Source organism: Lepidochelys olivacea (assembly GCF_965140295.1).
Source record: "Lepidochelys olivacea isolate rLepOli2 genome assembly, chromosome: 2".
Taxonomy (NCBI): Eukaryota; Metazoa; Chordata; order Testudines; family Cheloniidae; genus Lepidochelys; species Lepidochelys olivacea.
Window position 1 is genome coordinate 61,205,852 of NC_140412.1, and position 19,115 is coordinate 61,224,966.

Consider the following 19,115-nt stretch of genomic DNA (forward strand, 5'->3'; position numbering starts at 1 on the left):
ATTAGAGGAAAATATGTTGTCTTGCCCATGGTGGTTTTTTTTTTTTCTGAGACCCTTTAAATGCCTCTCTTCTTTAGAGCAGGGACTTGAAATATGGCAGAGGGCAGATGTCCTTTGTGTGATGGATGTGTTTTTTGACATCTCTGGGAAAATCCACCCAAATTTGGCCAAGTTACAAGTATATAAATATCTCAGTTTGTATATGCCCAGTAGAGACTTGCTCAGTGACAATGGATAGGTTATTATGCTCTGTCATGCTCCAGCTTCGGATCCAGGTGTCAGAGTAGGGCTTTCTCTGTAACTGCAGCTTTGGGCCTTGTAGGCCATGGTGGGCCTGGGGCATCAGAATTGAGAGACTGAAGATTCTCTCTCCTGTGTTCTCAGTGACCATCCTGCTGAGCCCTGGCAGTGTGGATGAGGAAATTTCCTAATTCAAATGCAAAGGGGACAAGATAGATTGGGATAAAGAGTCTGGGAGTGGGAGTGGGACACTGGAGGCTGGTGGGGAGATGTTGGGACTGGCTGGACAAGGAAATGGGACTCAGAACCAGTAGAGCAGGGGAAAGGAGGTGATGGGAGGGAAACATTCATAGGAAAGCAGATGAGAGAGCCCAGGAGCTACTGTGGACCAGAAACGTGGGAAGGGGAAGAGTAGGCAACTGGAGATCATGGGGGAGGGGAGAGACAGATCAGTTAAGGAGCCAGGTGCGGGAGGAGACAAGGAATCAGGGCTGGGAACAGATAAGCAAGGAGACTAGGACTGGGATGAGAAAACTGAGGAGTGGATACTGGACTGGCTACGTAAAAAGAATAGGACTAGGATGAGAGTCCAGGATGGAGAAGAGACAGGACTGGGATGGATACAGGCCAAAAGAGTCTGTGCCCACAAGAGCACATTGCCCTGCAGAACCTGGAATGGAACCCAAGACTGTTGAGTCTCATCATTCCTTTGCTGTCAGCAAATATCTGTGAAATTCACTGGCAAAGTATGTGTCTTATCTTTCTCTAGTTATCTAGAGGGTGTCAACTTACTATCATTATCAGTCACTCCATTAGGTCAAGTGGCAGAAGTCTGTGTGGTAGACTTAACGTTTCCAACCCTGCTGATATTGCATGTGGGTGTCAGTGTGATGCCACATGATGGAATACATGTTTTATTAGTAACCTAGGAAATTACACATTAAATACGACATTAAATACTACATTAAAAGAATATTATTGATATTGCAAAGTCAAACACACAAAACTTAGGAGTGCCAGAATTAAGGTTGCCCTTGTAACCTTAATTCACCACCCTTTTGTGTCTGGATTATAATACAGGCTTTTAATACATGATCACATACTATTTCTAACACAGGACCCCTAACTTATTCAGTTCACAGCATGGTCTGCTCTGGGGATGAATCAGGGCTGTGTGTGTGAAGGAGTCTCTGGTCTGTAGGATTGTCGTAATAATTGGGTCTAATTGTGAGCTCAACTGTGAAAAGTGAAGGTAAGTTTATAAAAGGTCACAATAACCTATAACAACAAATGTTAAAGGGGAAAGAGTATGAAAAGTGAGACAGAAAGACTGAATTAGTCCAGAATAAAAAACTCTATAACTTGAGGACTGTGTAAAGATTATGCTTGGTAAAAGAGAAAACGTGGAACAAGAAATCAATGAACCAAAATTAGTGTGTCAGAACTAAGGCCTAATTGGTGAATGTAATAATATGGTGATTGGCTATTCCACCCCTTACTCCCTTTTTGGGTCCCTAAAGAAAGAGACTTTGGGAGAAAATATGGGTACTGGAGCAAGCTTCATCATCAAGGCTGCTAGCCCACATTCTCCTGGGACCCTGGGAGCCTTCATCATTCTGATCCTGAGGGATGTCCAAACCAGACTGGGTGAGAGGGACACAGATGACACTGCCATATTCACCAGCTCTAGCTGAATCCCAAACACCGCCTGGGATGCGAGACTTTGTTTGCTACCTGCATGTCCTTTTGCTTCCCTATCTTATTTCTTCTCTTTCCTTTCTCTCTAATAAGCGTCTAGCTTACCCAGCCAAGACTCTATATTTTGCAACACTGCTGTAAGCCTTTGACTTGAAAGTTGCAGCTAAAAGCAATGCCCTAAACACCCCAATGCTGGTACAAGTTTGCCATGTCTCCAAGAAGCTGATAAGACTGCATGTTGGGCCTGTGCTTTTCCAGCACTGAAGCTGCAAGTGAAAGTCAACATCAGAGACAGAAGTGGCATTTTCTACCTTTGCTATTCTTTTCTTTCCTTTTGTGTGTGTGTGTATTTGCCTTGTTTTGTCTTCCGGGAAATGGGATCGGATTTTAACAAGAGCAACAGTAGCAGCTTCAGCCCATCTCAACTGAATTCTTCCCCCCGCCCACCAAAGGACAGTTATTAACACTTTTAATACCATCTAAGAGACTGTTAAACGAGGGGTTCTTTTTCTTCTAAAGACTCTCTCAAGCTAGGACAGTTATTAACACTTTTAATACCATCTAAGAGACTGTTAAACAAGGGGTTCTTTTTCTTCTAAAGACTCTCTCAAGCTAGGACAGTTATTAACACTTTTAATACCATCTAAGAGACTGTTAAACGAGGGGTTCTTTTTCTTCTAAAGACCCTCTCAAGCTAGGACAGTTATTAACACTTTTAATACCATCTAAGAGACTGTTAAACGAGGGGTTCTTTTTCTTCTAAAGACTCTCTCCAGCTAGAGAGAAAGGGAATAAGGGATGTTGTTAGAATGAAAGCCTTACTTAATACTTCAGATTTCAAATACTTTAAATGTTTTTCCTTCTCTTCTGTATCTTTAATAAAAGGTTAAAAAGGATTTTTAATAGTGTGTTTGCCAGGGTGCTAAGCAGGCTGAGCTCTCTGTATACCAAATTGCAAACCTTGTTTTTTCACTGTTTAATGTTGGACAGAGACAGGGTTATATTAGCTCTTTTAACTCTTTGGATCCACATACTCCATTTCAATTAATACAAGTGGACCCCTGCCCCATATGTGCGAGAAACTGGAAAGTGTGTTGTGAATGAGGCAGGGATTGCAGGAAGAGAAAGAATGGTTTCATGGTTTAGACTGTTAGATGCAGCTCTGGAGAACTGGATTCTAACCCTGTCTCTGCCACAGACTTCTAGTATGATGCTAGCAAATTCACTTAACCCAAACTTTTCATAGGTGGTCACTAGTTGTATGTTCCTCATTTTCTGCGGGCCCAACTTGAGACCTCAGGTTCTGAGCTGCAAAAGTGCCGAGTCCTCACAAGTCTATGGGAGTTGTGCTTTGAACATAAAATGCTATATAATGCCAAGTATTCTGAAAACTCAGGTCTCAGTTGTCTTAAATTGGGCAACCAGACTTAACAGAAACTTTTGACCTTAATCATCTCTCTATACCTCAGTTCTCCATCTCTAAAATGGGGATAGTAGCACCTCCTCACCTTACACAGGTGTTGTGAAAATAAATTAGTTCATGTTTGCAAAGTACAGAGATACTATTGTGATGATCATAAAAAAGCACAAGAGAAAATTCATAATTCTGTCTTCAGAGCAGGGTTTGAATAGTGTGCAGTAAATAAGGCCTGGAACCACACACTGAAGAACAAGGAAAAAATAAAATATTGTTTAATGGCTCATTAAATGAGCACTGTCCATCCTGTGCAATGATTGAGGCAAGAGTTTTGGGGATAAAATACATAATGTACGTAATCATGTCATAACAGATTGTATTATAATGCTTACGCACAAGGGAAGAGTTAATTAAGATTGCCTGGGAAACTAATTCAGCATTTCCTAACTTTTCATGGTAACTTGGCTTTACTGGTGGAGGAATGCAAATATCATCAAAATGTTTTACAATGCGTATTTCTAAAATAGATTTCCTGTAACCTAAAATATGATGTAATGTAGTATAAAAAGTTCATCAGCACTTGTTTAGGATCATGTACACAGCTCACGTATGTTGTCGCCACTTATGATTAAAGCTACCATCTAAATCTTATCAATAGAAACTTTCTATCAGACCATAATGTTCTCTCTCTCCCTCTTTCTGTATATATAGTATGGAGGTGTTGATACTGCTCTGTACTTCAGACTGAACTGCAATTTGCACTTAATGCAAGACTAAAATCCCTGTTTCACACACTAATAATTGAATCTAATCTCCACATTTAGCATATAACTGCACAAGTTATAGTTCTAAAATACTATTCCTTGTTGAAGCCTAAACCCTGTCACATACTGGTCTACTCTACCACTTTAGTAAATCATGTACTTTTAAAAAATGTTTTCCTCCTATTTTTAATTTACCATGAAACTAACTTTGATGTCCTTCACCACTGACTGTTTTTCATCGTGCAACAAATAAAAACGGGTATGAGCTATTAACATCAGCCTGTTGGTAGCTCGTAAAATTCAGACAGTTAATTGCTATACTAAATTGGAAATTAAACCAGAGTTACCTTAGGTGTGTTTCTTTATAACAGTAAGTAACAGCATTAATAAGTACAAATATTTTAGATACATTACTGCAACAATAGTGCATATTTAATGGTTTTTCAAAACAGACACATGATACTCTCAATCATAGCAAGTAATATAGTGATATTTATTTGATAGAGAATTTCAATAAGTATAAACAATTTTCCTGGCGCTAAATATAGGGCCCTAAGCAATCTTAGACTGTGCATCCAAAATTAGAGGCCAGTTTTGAATATTATGGACCAAGTGATTTACATCAAAGAGCATCTTGTTCTTATTCCATGCCAACTACATTATGAATCAGGAGGGATGGAGTGAAATGCTAGCCTCATTGACGTCAATTGGAGTTTTGCCACTGATTTCAACTGGAGCCAGGATTTCACCCATGGGCTTTAATTTTGGTTATTGCACTCACTAGCTGAGTGACTTTGGCAAAGTCATTTAACATCTCCAAGCTTTCATTTTGTCTTCTGTAAAATAGGGGCAATGTTAAATACTTACCTCACTAAGTACTTGTGTGGAAACACTAACTGATGTCTGTAAATGTTTCATAAGTGCTAATCTTTCTTAGGGTTAGTGAAGGACAAAGGCTGGAACAGAACTTTGCATCATGGGCTCATTTTTAGAGTAACCACAACTTCCTCCTTCTCTGGAGTTCACATGTCATATGCCATTCTCAAGAGGCTTACCTCAAACAGGAGTGGACTTTCTAAAGTCCTTAAAACCAACATGCAGGGCTCCTAATAAACCAAATTTAATAACTCCTGACTTTACTTCCAAACGAACAAAAAATTCTTGAAAGGCATAAGACCGACAGCTAAAACTATTTTGAGGTTCTGAGGCCAAGCCATTCTGAAGTTATAATAAATCAAATAAGTTAGGAAAATGTTCCAAGTTCAAAAAGTGAAACCACTTCATCTGATGTACACTTATACCTCCAATGTGCCTTTGCCAATTTACATCTATCTTCCGGAAAAGTTCTACCTTGGAATAAAATTGTACCTGTGAAATTTCAGGCAGATTGATTTAAATTTTGGTTAATTTAGGGAATGGAAGAAAATTGGGCCTATAATAGGAAGCTTCTTTCAACCTTAATTATAGATAATACTATAGAAGATTTAAAACATGTTTCTAGCTGCTTAAAATCCAAATGATAAAAATGCATACCGTACCTTCCCAGAAAACATTTGGGGAAAGTAGTTAGTTTTCTTTTCCTGTCTTTTATTAGGTTTCCTTGTTTGCACATCATTTTGTAGAGTTTCTCTCCCTGCTCAGAGATCATCACCCAAGTATCTTGTTCCATACCCAATTTTAAACCTGCCAAAAAAATCCAAAATGCTTTTGTATTTATAAAACATTTCGCTATCACCATTATCTTTCAAATTTTAGATATAAGTAACAAGCATAAAAAATAAATATTTAAGTGTATAAAAGCAGAGTCATAACTGGACACATGAAATTATCTTTATGAGTACTTAGATACTACTATTAATATGAACAATTAATCCCCTTAGAACTAAACAATAAAATATTCCAAAAATATCTGAGAATATATTAGAATGTTATTTATACATTTATAAATTTATCTTTTTAAAGTTCTATACAAAGACTAATTAATCCTCACACATACCCTTCACTGTAGAAAGGCAAGTTTAGTTCACCCTATTCTACAAATGGAAATAGCGTTTGAATTTTTATTTACTTCACAGTTTTTACAAAAAAAATTACATGCTTTTCAGTTTGTTAATTTTTTCCTCATTTTTTGTGTTTTTATTATGGGCCCATTATTACTTCTTTGGAGTAAAAGATAGCCTTATTGTTGTTCAGAACATATATTCCTTGAACTGTATGACGTATTGACCACGCATGAAGCCCCCAGAAAGTATTGGAAATCATCACAGCTAACTTGCTTTCCCTATAAACAGTTCTGAACTCTGCAAAAATTGTACAATGTGGAATTTTTGATTTGTATTTTATAGAAACATTCCCAATTTATCTGGGTTTTTTCAGATTTTATCAGTTTTAAAAACTGGAAATCTTCTGTATGAGTAGTAGGTTATTTAATTTTTTTAATCTGCAAATATAAACAAAACAAAGATAATAGTCGCATTAGTTGGAAAAAAGCTGATAAAATATAGCATTTAACATTGATACAGAAATGTTCCTCACTAAACATTAACCTGATACTGATAATCTAGACAAATGGATTAACCAATACAAGTATGCTCACTCCTGAGGAAAAACAACTTAACCAGTATACTGCTCTTAGAATATATGGGTCAAATGGCATCCTGATGCATTACACTCGTATCAGTTGCCTTTATTTTTTAAAATAAAGGAGTAAATGCACAACATCATAAATCTTGTTTGAGAATATGCTCCTATTAAATTAATCCAGACAGCTTGAATGTATCTTACTGCATTCCCTAGGTGTTTGCATAAAAGCCAACAAACTCTATTAAAATCCTTTTTATAAAAAATTTCCTGATACGGTTGAAGCTCCCATTACACCAGAAACATGGTGATATAAAATGGTCCTGGTCCACAGCTCAAGTTAGAAGATTAATAGCTACAATAAACCCAATACTTCAGCTATAGCATTCTTTTCCATCTTGCTCAGTAGTATTTACCTTGATTTAGCAGATTTAGGCAGAATTAGGAACCAATATAGGTTGAATTTCTCTGAGTATCTTTCACATAGCTGGTTTTGATTTAGCACTTCAGCTTATTTATTTGGGAAAGGTTGCCATAGCAAAAAAAAGGTGTCCTTTTTGTTTAGATAAGGAGTTGAAAGGGACCCACCTCCCAGGAGATCAACATTCTCTGTGCTCAGTTTCTTTTGGTCCAAGTCTTTTTCTTATAATCATTATCTGTACTATAAGAGTTTCTCCACTGGTCAGTTTCATGTTGGATTTCCTGGTTGTGTGTCAGTTAGTTCCTTCCACAAAGGAAAGCATCTGCTCATAACCTCCTTATCTGGGCAAAATTTCTAAGGAAGTCAATGAGAACTTTGCCTAAGTAAGGCATTTAAGAAGCAAGCCTTATTCTAAATTGATCTGTTAGACAACACACTGATAGACTGGAGTTATAGCAGTTAAATAGCACAACTTGTGATGGAAAGATAAAGCAACCAGGTCTCTTTCATTATTGGAATTAGAATTGTAACAAGTTGCTTAACTGTAAAACAGCTTGAAAAAGTTTAGCTACAGTCCACAATGTTTACATGCTACAGTTGCTAGAGGGACTATGGAAAAGCATATACTACAATTTTTCAAATTATGACTATTATGACCTTAATTAAATGAACTGGGTCTCTCCCCTTTTTGATTTTTAGAAAGTGGGCCAAACTCTATTCTCAGTTTTGTGCATGCAAACTGAATTGCACACATATAAAACAGAAAAAATTGGTTTCATGTCTCATTAAGTAAACATAGAATTAAAGCATCTTTTTATTCATGGTGAATGGGAAATTGTTTACAGTTACTTTTAGAGTATTTGAATTCTGTAAAGATGTTTGTTTGGTTCATGAGTCATCTGGCATCCTACTTGTAATTAAGTTGATGCATCCTGCCTCATAAGAGGTGTTTATACAGATGTTTTGGAAATTGTCTGGGTGGGAGGAGATAGAGCAAGTTTATGAGTTGTCAGAAGACGAGCATTTAAGGAACTGTTTGTTAGATTCTGTGCTGTGACCCAATATGACCGTTGCCCCGTCTCTCTTTATCTCTTCCTCTGCCATTCCATCCCCTTCCCCTTTCTCTTTCTATTTACTTCCTCCTTATATCGTAGTTATATGTTCGGGGGCAAAAGCATTGCTATTAACCATTAGTTGAGAGAAACTGCAGACATGACAATATGGGCCTATATTATAAAGTTCCATTCTGAAATCCAAAGTTCTGGAGTGTTCAAATCTTGCGTTTTGATTTGGCACAGTGAAGCCTGCATGGGGATCTGATCATCATCAGGCACATCTCTACTGGAAGAAACTCAATAGCAAAATTCAATAGCACCAAAATGGGTAATAAAAACTGACAGCATGTTAACATGAAACACTTTTCAAATGGCCTCACTTTTGAGTGAACTATAGCTGTCAGTCAGGAGGCAGAGCAAATCAAGTTGAATAGTACCCAGGTTGTCTGACCTAATTGGCTGAAACCTCTCTGACCAAGTTGTATGAAAGGCCCTAAACCAAAAACATATAGACTTCTTTCTTGTTTTATGCACCTGCGTTTCCCCTTTGTTTCCACACTCACCCTTTCAAATGTTGAGTCCTTTGAGGTTTAAGCCCTTTCACCATTATTTATTATTAGTACTTCTACATATTTATTATCAGTACTTCTATATATTAGTGCCTAGATTCTCCAGTGGAGATTGGGGTGCTTGGTACTATATAAACCTATGGTAAGAGACAGTCCCTGCCCTGAAGATCTTACAACCCATATAAAAAAGGCAGATAAAGGATGGGAGAAAGAACGTATTATCATCATCATTATGGAGAACTGAGGCACAGAGTGATTAAGTGACTAGCTCAAGGTCACAGAGAAAATCTGTGACAGAGACATGAAATGAAACCAGATCTCTTGAGCCCTAGACCAGTGCCCCAACCACAAGGTCATGCTTCCTTTCATCATCAAGACTCCATATCTTGTTACTTGCTATGATATGTTTGCTGGAAGCTGAAGTTAGTGCTATGTAAATTGGTGCTGTGTTGTCTCTTATTGGCTTAGTTTCTTACTCCGCACCGTGTTCACCATGAGTACCTGGGATTATGGCCACTTTTGAAATCAGGTTGACATTTTGTCTAAGGTTCTTCTACCCACATTTTGCTTTTTAGGAATGATTTTGCCTAAGGTGTGGATTTTCACCTTCCTCCATTTGGGGTGTGATATGGATATAGGGGTGATGTCATACTTCATACTTTTATTTCTGGTGTAACTTTTCGTGGAGAGGGGAAATGTACATTTCCTGGTTTTATGCTTCAGAAGATAACCTTTGCCGCAAATCAGGATCATGAAGAACTGATGTATCAAATTACACTGCCTTCCCAGTGACAATGGTGGGCCACTAAGTGAGGCTAGCTCACATTTATTAGCATTTCAGGGTTATGAGCTAGTTGTCATTTGCATTACCTGGAGAGTGGCTCATCTGCACGAAGTCTCAATACAGCCAGCTGGCTCATTTCAAAAGCATAGGTAGCTCGTCCCAGGATAGCACCAGTAAATACACATACATTAGCAGACATTATGGGGCAGATCCTTAGATGGTGTAAATTGTCATAGCTCCATTGGCCTCAATGGCACTAGCTGAAGATCTGCCCCAGGGACTGTCAAGCTTCAGACCAAGACAGCTGTCAGATTCCCATAATTCACAGGTCCCCAAACAGTGGGGCATGCCCCTTACAGGGAGAGGAGACACATGTTGGGAGAGTGCGGCTGGGGCCTAGGTCAGCCCCCACAGGGAACGGGGAGGGAGCATCACCCAGCTCCACTCCCAGCCCTGGCTTCCGGCCCTGGCTGCCAGCCCTGTGCCCGAAGCTCCGTGCCCCGTGCCCTGGTTGCTGGCCCCACGTCTGGGGCCCAGCAGAGGCTCTGCTCCTGGCCGCACCCCCATCTGTGGCCCCAATCTTGCCTCCCTTACCCCTGTCCGCAGCCCCCCCTCCAGGAACCACAGTCCCACTCCCAGCCCCGCCTCAGGGGAGAGGGGTTGCAGACCAAGCTAAGGGTGGGCGCAAGGTAAAAAGTTTGGGGACCACTGCCATAATAGCATGAGCTACCAGTACACATGGCTGGAGTCACATTCAGCAATGATGTCCTTCCTGGTTGAAATTTGGTTTATGTGTTTCAAGTAGGTATTACACCAGTGCTTCACAGACAATTTGACCCAACATCATGAGTCTGCCCTGTCTGGAGATTGCCACTTGGCTGTACTTTTAATGAAAACACAAATGTAACATGGTCTGCCAGAAATGAAATGCAATGTAAAGTTTATTCACCTACCTTTTCTTCTCTCTCTCTCTTTTAGAATAGCTTCCAGCCATTCTTGCTTCTCTTCAGGAGTTTTTGCCATGCATACAAACCATTTGTTCTTTGCTGTGTTGTGGATTTTCCAGCCATTAACAACAATGTGGCCACTGCTATGATAGTCAGCTGGAAATACATAATGGAGAGAAATCTCTCAGAGTAGCATGAAATGAATTAAAATATGACTGTTTTTTATTAGATTCCCCACCATAATTCCTCAGCTCTTCCTGTAACAAACAGAAGAACAAGGAATTTAAAGTACTGTATCTCTAACTTTGACAATCGAAATCCACACAGATTGTAAGCTATGTTGTATTTCCATATACTGTATTCCCTGCCGAAGAAGCCTTCAGTGAATTTAGTGTTTTTCAATAGTGTTAGATTGACAGCACTGGAGCCTGAATTTCTCTATATAACCACAGATGATCTATTATTTGTAGCTTTCCCACACTACACGACCAGTGTGCCTGTACCTCAGCTTTGACCTGGAGTGACCAAGGAAACTAAGTTCAGAGAAGGTAGTTCAAGTCTCCATTTCAAAGCAGACCTTGGTTCCAGCTAACAAGGAGTTATCTTAACTGGGCTTTAGCTGAATAAAGTAGAAGATATCATAAGAATTATTGGTTAACTTTAGTACAAATAGAAAGGAACAAAATAATAAAATTGGTTTGGTTTCCAGACCAGATTTGATTACCTATAACTAAGGTTGCAGGTTTGTCACAGAGGTCATGGAAAGTCACAGATTCTGTGACTTTCCATGACCTCCGTGACTTCTGCAGCGGCCAGTGCACCTGGCTCAAGGGCACCTCAGGCAGCCCCTGCACCAGTCGCATCGGACCCTGCTAGGGCACTCTCAGGCCCTCCCCCACCCACCCACCCACCCCCAGCAACAGCAGGAGCAGAGTTTGGTTGTGGGAGGGGGTAGGGGCACAGGGCAGGGTGAGGTGGGCTCTGGGTGGCACTTACTTGGGGGGCTCCCTGGAAGCAGCCACATCCCCTGCTCAGCTGCTAGGCGGAGGCGTGACCAGGCAGCTCTTCATGCTGCCTCCACCCAGAGCACTGGCTTCGCAGCTCCCATTGGCTGGGAACTGTGGCCAATGGGAGCTGCAGGGACAGTGCCCAGAGGTGGAGGTGGCCACGCCTGTGCCTAGCAGCTCAGCGAGGTAGATGTTGCTGCTTCCAGGGAGCCCCCCATGTAAGTGCTGCCCAGAGCCCACCTCACCCTGTCCTGCGCCCCAACCCCGTACCTCCTCCCACACCCAAACTCTGCTGCTGCTAGGGTGCGAGGCACAGAGCCAGGTAGGGAGCCTGCTGGCCCCGCCACACACACCCCAGCACCAGTGGGGGTTCCAGGCCATGTGCCAATGCCCGCCCACAGCCCCAACCCTCAGGTCACCCTCCCTCACCCTACCCCCAACCCCGCAAGTTTTAGTCAGGGGTATATAGTAAAAGTCATGGACAAGTCACGGGCATGAATTTTTGTTTACTGCCTGTTACCTGTCCATGACTTTTACTAAAATATCCGTAACTAAAACGTAGCCTTACCTATAACCCATTCTTCCAAATACAGAAATGTCAGCATTAGCACATACAGTATAGTATGTTTTTGTTTTCAAATATCTTGAATTTTCAAATCTATTAAATTTACCATATTCTATCTTATGAAGAAGCTTTATACATTTTGTTATTCATTAATGTTACTTCTTTTTTAGTTACATGTATTTAAATTTTTGATGTTAGCACTTTCGTCTATGACTCTTATCTGGAAATCTGCTAAACAAGGAATCTTTCACACCAAAAGTAGTGTCCTTGTCTACAATGATCATCCTTCTACCGAATTATCTGCTTTTCCTTTGGGCAGAAATATCTGCAAAACCCAAGTGACAATAAAAATCATTTTATGAAAAATATAAATTAAAACTTGAATTAACTACCACTGTGCAATAAAAAAAGATTAAGGTCAACAGTCTCTCATCACTAACTTTCTTTAAGAGGCAGGAAAATCCAAAGGCCAGCCAGAAACCATCCTAATAACTTCAGAGCTTTATACTTTGCAAATCCTTTTTCATAATTCAGCCCAGTTTTGTATAATGAGATGGGATTTTCCAAAACTGAAAGCTTTGCTGAAATGCTTGCTGAGTTTTATCATAAATCTCAGCAGACATTCTGGTATCCTTTCAATAACTCTGCATTTTAATAAGATGGAATGCAGCCAAGTATTGTATACACAGGCTGGGAAACATCAGTAACTGTCAGAATTTATTGTTCAGAGAATCAGGAAACTGATGTCTAAATATTCAGCTGAAGACTCGTTCTGGTGCTCAAAAGTATATATGAGAGAGTATAAGTGTGTGAGAAGGAGAAATTTACAATAATTTTTATAACATTATATTTATTATACTATTTACAAGTTTTTCTATGGCACTTATTACTGTAGTATCTGAACACCTAACAAACAAACAGTGATATATTTATCCTCACAGCAACTATGTTAGCAAGGGAAATACTGTTATCTCCACTTTAAAACATAGTGAATTGAAGCAGTTAAAGATAAAGGCCCAGATCCTCAAAGATATTTATGCACCTAACTTACATTGATTTCAGTGGGATTTAGGAGCCTAAATATGTTTGAGGATCTGGGCCTAAGTGCCTAGCCCAAAGTCACACAAGAAGTCCATTGCAGAGCTTGAAAAAGAACGCAGATCTTCAGACTTCCAGACCAGTTCCATAATCACAAGATAATACTTCCATATTTTATATGATGTTATTATAGTGGGAGCTGGCAGCAGCTCCTATATTTAGGTTGCCTAAAATTTTTATTACAGGAGATTGCTAAAACCTTTTTTTCAGAAGCTCTAACATCTCCACTGTTTTCATCAGGTCTTTGAAATTTGGTGTGTGGAAAGCTCTTGGGTCCAAGGAGTGAGCTCGCACCGTCCCATGTATTGCCACTCAAGTTTTGATGAGTTACAAACTCTTTAAAAAAAACATTTCCCTTCTTTTGTGTTATTCTGTCACTTGCATGCCTCAGGAAAAGTCTGGCAGCATATCAAAATAATAACTCAACATGAACATTCTAAGGCTGGGACCATGTTGTTGCCAGAGCATCAGCACACACGGCACTGGGAAAGCCTGGGAGCTGCTACAGCAACTGTAGCATGAGAGGCAAGGCAGGAAAACCAGGCCAGGCCCCTTCCGCAGCCATCCGCAGACTCAGCACTTGGTCCCAGGGATCCATCTGTTCCTCTCTGGGAACCACATGAGGTGGGAACTCTCCTATCTCAGAGGAGAGGAAAGAAAGAGAGCCTGACTTAACCAGGCTTCCTCTGATTGGCCCACAGACCCAGCACATGGCACCAGCAGCCCATCCCCTTCATTGAGACAACAACCTTCTAATGCTAACATAGGTAGCCCTGCAACTCAAATGGTAGCAGTCGGGCAGTGCCAAAGTTCTGGGGTTCAAACCCTGTTGATTATGAACAACAGGGGACGTGTTGCAGTTGCACATAATAGCATTTGTTTTTCTTCTTTTTCCCTTATTTTTTTTAAAAAACTAGGAAATACTATAAAAATATTTTAAATCAAGGTATGTAGGTTTCAAAATCATCAAAAAGCACACAAAAACTAGTAAATGACAGATACAGAGTTACTCATGCAATGTTAATTCAGCTCTTTGTGCACATGAATTATGGGACAGTTTTTAGTTACATGATCATAATACTGTTTTTTTCCAGTCTCATTCAGTGCACGGAATGGATGCACAAGGGGAGAGAATTATGATTGTGCAGCAATAGCAAATCTGGCATTTCCTAACTTTTGAGTGCTTGACTTTACAATCTAAATAATGTTTTTTTTAACATAGTTTGTTTTGTATATAATTATAACTATACTTTTCTATATAACAATTATATATAACTGAATTTTTTTAAAGAAACAGACAACACAAACATTACCATGAAAATAATGTCTTTTCTGTTCTAATAAATACAATAAGAAAAACAACACTATGCCTCCTGATGCTTGAAACAAAATGAATAGCTTCCACAAATTGTAATGCTCAGCCAAGGCCTGGCTTCATCAAAGAAAAATAGCTTTTAGGAAACGCATTGTTAATTTCACAAGGCACATCATTTGCATTATAATATATCATACACATAAACCCCTCTTTTCCCAACCCTTTGCTTCTGCTAACCAAAGAGGGATAGAACAGCACTTTTCTATGTCTGTCAATCAACATGCTCCCCTAACAACTCTCTCAATTACTCACTCCTGCAGAACCTTTGAGTACAACAATGGAGTCAATAAAGGTATATCAGTTTATACCCGCTGAGAATCTGACCCAGTGATTTAAAGAAAAAAAATGTTGTCCATTAAAGGCTTGCACACCAAAAAATTGCACATCAGAAGGTCTGGAAACACCACTCAGCCTCCATTAGACTTTACTGTTATTAATATTTATAAAAAGAGCAGTACATTTTTGTGACGCTTTACAGAAATTCAAAGGCAAGAGTCTTGCGCCACATAGCTCACAATCTAAATTAAATTAAACACTGGACAAAATGATGGCAACGGACAATTAAGGGGAAGAAAACAATATAATTCCAAATAAGAATATGCAAAACAAACGTGAATGAAGATTGAAATAATAGATCAGTACATTTAGCAATAAGACAGGGCAAAACAAAAGAAGCCGATAGCACTAGGTTAGACATCAGCTGTAGAAAGCATAATGAATTAAGTGGGTTATACAAGAGGCATTTGAATGCACCCACTGGACACAGAGAAAGGGAGATCACACACATGGGGGCAGTGTGAAAAAAGGCATGATGATGCAAGTGGGAGAGAGAGAGACAAAAGGAGCAGCAAGCTAAGAAGCAATGGTGCAGCATCGGTTGTAGGGAGGGGCTGTACATAGAGAAAAGGTGTTGGCAAGGGGACAACTGTACAGGACCTGAAAATGGAGCTGAAGCATTTTAACATCATACAGAGAAACAGTGAAGCAACATGAGGAGGGGTGACGTGGCAAAAGCAGCAGAAAGAAAGAGTATTTCAGCATTCTGTACAGGTTGATGTGGGTAGGGGGAGAGTCAAGGATGTAGGAAGCGAGGAGGTTACAGTAATCCAGGTAAGAGAACCGAAACATGAATTTAGGCCTTAGCAGCAGTGAAAAGGGGAAGCACTGGATTTTAGTAATGTTTCAGAAGGGGAAGGAACAAGATTAAATAATAATCAGGATATGAGGACAGAAAGAAAGGAAAGAGTGAAAGATAACCCCCAAGGCTTTTAAGTGACTGAGGGGATAATAGCATTTTTTGGGATGGGGGAGGGGAATGAGAGAGAGGGAAACAATATAGGAGTAAAGATGAAATGTTGATAGGCTGGAAGAAGCAGTAGGATATTCAGGACAAGACAATGAAAGGTGAGGAAGGATGTGAGCCTGAACAGAGTGGAAGAGATTAGGAATTGAGAAGTGTGATGGGGCACGTCAGCAATATATTGATGGTATGAGAGATCATGGGAGCAAATGAAGTCACCCAGGCATTAGATGTCAGGTGAAGAAAATGAAAGGATTGTTGGCAAAACTATAGGAAACACAAGAGAGAAACAGGAGGAGAAGGAACAAGAGGATTCACTAAAGACTACATTGAAGGAGTGGTCAGCAAGGTCGGAGGAGAGCCAAGAAAAGATGAGAGTCACAAAAACCAAAGATGAAAGGGTCCCAAGTAGAAGCTGGGGGTTAACAGGCCAAAGATTGTAGAAATACCAAGAATAATGGGCAAGGAGATATCACCCTTAGACTGGATGAGGAAGAGGTCATTAGTGTCTGCTGTGAAGTAAGTTTCAGTGGCACAAAAAGGGTGGAAGCCGACTGACAAAGAAAATGGAGGAGCACTGGGACTAAACAGCATGCTCAAACAGCTTGGAGATGAAGAGAAGGGGAAAGGAACAATAGTTAGAGAAGGAAGCAGGACTGAAAACCCTCCCTCTGACTTGCTATGAAGATACTTATCATACTGTAATCTTGAAAAACATGAAAACCAACCAACTACCAACTCCCTCCCTCCTTCATCTACCTGATTTCTCCTTGGCTCCACCCACCACCTGCTTCTTCCAGCCCCTCAGAGTGGTCATCATCCGCATCCCCTCCACCACCAATCTCTATTAGTTTTTCTTAAAGAAAATCAACTTCCTAAGTGAAATTCTGTATTAGTAGAGCTGGTCAGAAAATGCCAATTGTTTTTTGCAGTAAATTTAGATATATGCTCACCTGGCTAGCAGAGGTTCATCTCTGATGGGGCAGAGAGCAGTGGAGACATGCTGGCAATGATGAGACGTTAACTGGGAGCAGCTAGGACAGTTCTCCACAAGCAGAGCTGGGCAAGAAATGGCTTTCCTGTCCCACAAGACTTTTTGAGATTTTAAGTTTCCCATCCCCGCATTGGACAAAAATTCAAAATACCAAAATTTTGTGCAAAGTTATTGTCCAGAAAAAAATGAATTGGGTCAAAATGTTTTCATAATTTTTAAATATTTCATTTTTTTACCTTTTATACATTTTAACATGTTTTAGTATAGTTTACCAAAAATTTCTAAAGAAGTAGTCATTTCAAATCAGAAAATGAAACCTTTCATTTAAAAAATGTTGAAAACAGATTTCAATCATTTCCAAACCTTTTTCCCAAAATTTTTTGAATAAGGAGATTTGTTCAAATGTTTTTGGTGGACAGTTTCAATTTCAACAAATAAACATTTTCTAATGAAAAAACATTTAGTTGGATAATTCTCAGTCCACTCTATCCAGAGTTCCCTCTCCTTCCTCCTACCCCTCTCACTAGTAAGCCTTCCTCCCATGGGGAAGAAGGGGCTGCTTCTTTCCCTTCCCAATTTACCCTCTCCCCCTTCTATGTGCTGCAGCGTGTGAGGCAGAAATCCCGAACTGAAAAAATAAACCTCCAAAGTATTTCATTTTTTTTAAACTGAAAGCCAAAAACATGTCATGTGTTGGTAAAAATGTTTGGCTTCCAAAAACCTGGAAAATTTTAACTGAAACCCAAACATTTATACAAAATGTTTTCAGTTTTCACTTTCCAGGGTGTGTGTAGGTGTGTGTCTTTAAACAAAAAACAAGAAAATTATGACCAGTTCTATGCATTAAAATTGTAAAGGAATAAAATATCTTTTTCCCTTTTCCTCTTTTTAAACTTATTGTGTTGCAAGTATAGCATTTAAAAGCAAATAAGATAATGTTCTAAAAGACACAACTTTCAAAACTGTTTTTACTACCACATTATAGGAACAGGAATCTCTCATGTAAGCGTGCTGCATGTTATAAAGTGAAATTTAAAGCACCATTTCAGTCAAGACAATAAACATCACTTTAGCATTTCATCATGACTCTGCCACCAGTTTAAATCAGTCAACTGTAACTGATAGACTCGGGGCTTGTCTTCACTACCAGGGTAAGTCGACCTAAGTAACACTACTCCAGCTACATGAATAACATATATGAATGCTACATGAATGCTCTCTATAAATATATCACAGGGATAAATACTGGAGAGGGAGAGGAATTATTTAAGCTCAGTACCAATGTGGACACAAGAACAAATGGATATAAACTGGCCACCAGGAAGTTTAGACTTGGAATTAGACGAAGGTTTCTAACCATCAGAGGAGTGAAGTTTTGGAATAGCCTTCCAAGGGAAGCAGTGGGGGCAAAAGATCTATCTGGCTTTAAGATTAAACTCGATAAGTTTATGGAGGAGATGTTATGATGGGATAACATGGTTTTGGTAATTAAATATTCATGGTAAATAGGCCTAATGGCCTGTGATGCGATGTTACATGGGGTGGGATCTGAGTTACCCAGGAAAGAATTTTCTGTAGTATCTGGCTGGTGAATCTTGCCCATATGTTCAGGGTTTAGCTGATCGCCATATTTGGGGTTGGGAAGGAATTTTCCTCCAGGGCAGATTGGAAGAGGCCCTGGAGGTTTTTCGCCTTCCTCTGTAGCATGGGGCCCGGGTCACTTGCTGGAGGAGTCTCTGCTCCTTGAGGTCTTTAAACCACGATTTGAGGACTTCAATAGCTCAGACATAGGTGAGAGGTTTTTCGCAGGAGTGGGTGGGTGAAATTCTGTGGCCTGTGTTGTGCAGGAGGTCAGACTAGATGATCATAATGGTCCCTTCTGACCTTAGTATCTATGAATCTATAAGAGCAGCCCTAGAACGGTAACTGCCCAGCTCATAATGTTTGAAATCAGTGATGTGTCACAGAAGCACAGTTTTATTGGGACTATCTGCTCCTATAAAGTGAGATCTTTATTATTTCCTTTAAAGCTAATACTGCAAGGTGCTGAGCACTCTCCACTCCCTCAGGAATCTATGGCACTTGAGACTGCTTAACAATCCACAGGAGATGCTCAGCACATACAAGACGAGGTTCTTTATGTTATAACTGATCGCTTCAAATGTACTCACCTGTGCCATCATCTACGTTCTCCACTTCCATTACCTCTGTGTTTATTCTGCCTCGAAAAAGATACCGATGGCCATCAGTAGAGGCTTTGCTGTTTTTCAAACGTCTTGTAAGAGAAAAAGCATAAGAACA

General features: G+C 39.8%; 1 protein-coding gene across 3 annotated transcripts in view; it reads right to left on the reverse strand.

Annotated features, from left to right (window-relative positions):
* The window catches only part of PREX2 (phosphatidylinositol-3,4,5-trisphosphate dependent Rac exchange factor 2), a 304,934-nt gene that overhangs the window by 171,448 nt on the left and 114,371 nt on the right, over positions 1-19,115 (reverse strand). For all 3 annotated transcript variants that reach the window (XM_084620586.1, XM_084620587.1, XM_084620585.1), the window contains 3 exons: positions 18,986-19,089; positions 10,482-10,631; positions 5,658-5,802 (listed from right to left, as the gene is read on the reverse strand). In XM_084620586.1, the coding sequence (XP_084476712.1) occupies positions 5,658-5,802; positions 10,482-10,631; positions 18,986-19,089 (399 nt within the window). The remainder of the gene's footprint in view (positions 1-5,657; positions 5,803-10,481; positions 10,632-18,985; positions 19,090-19,115) is intronic.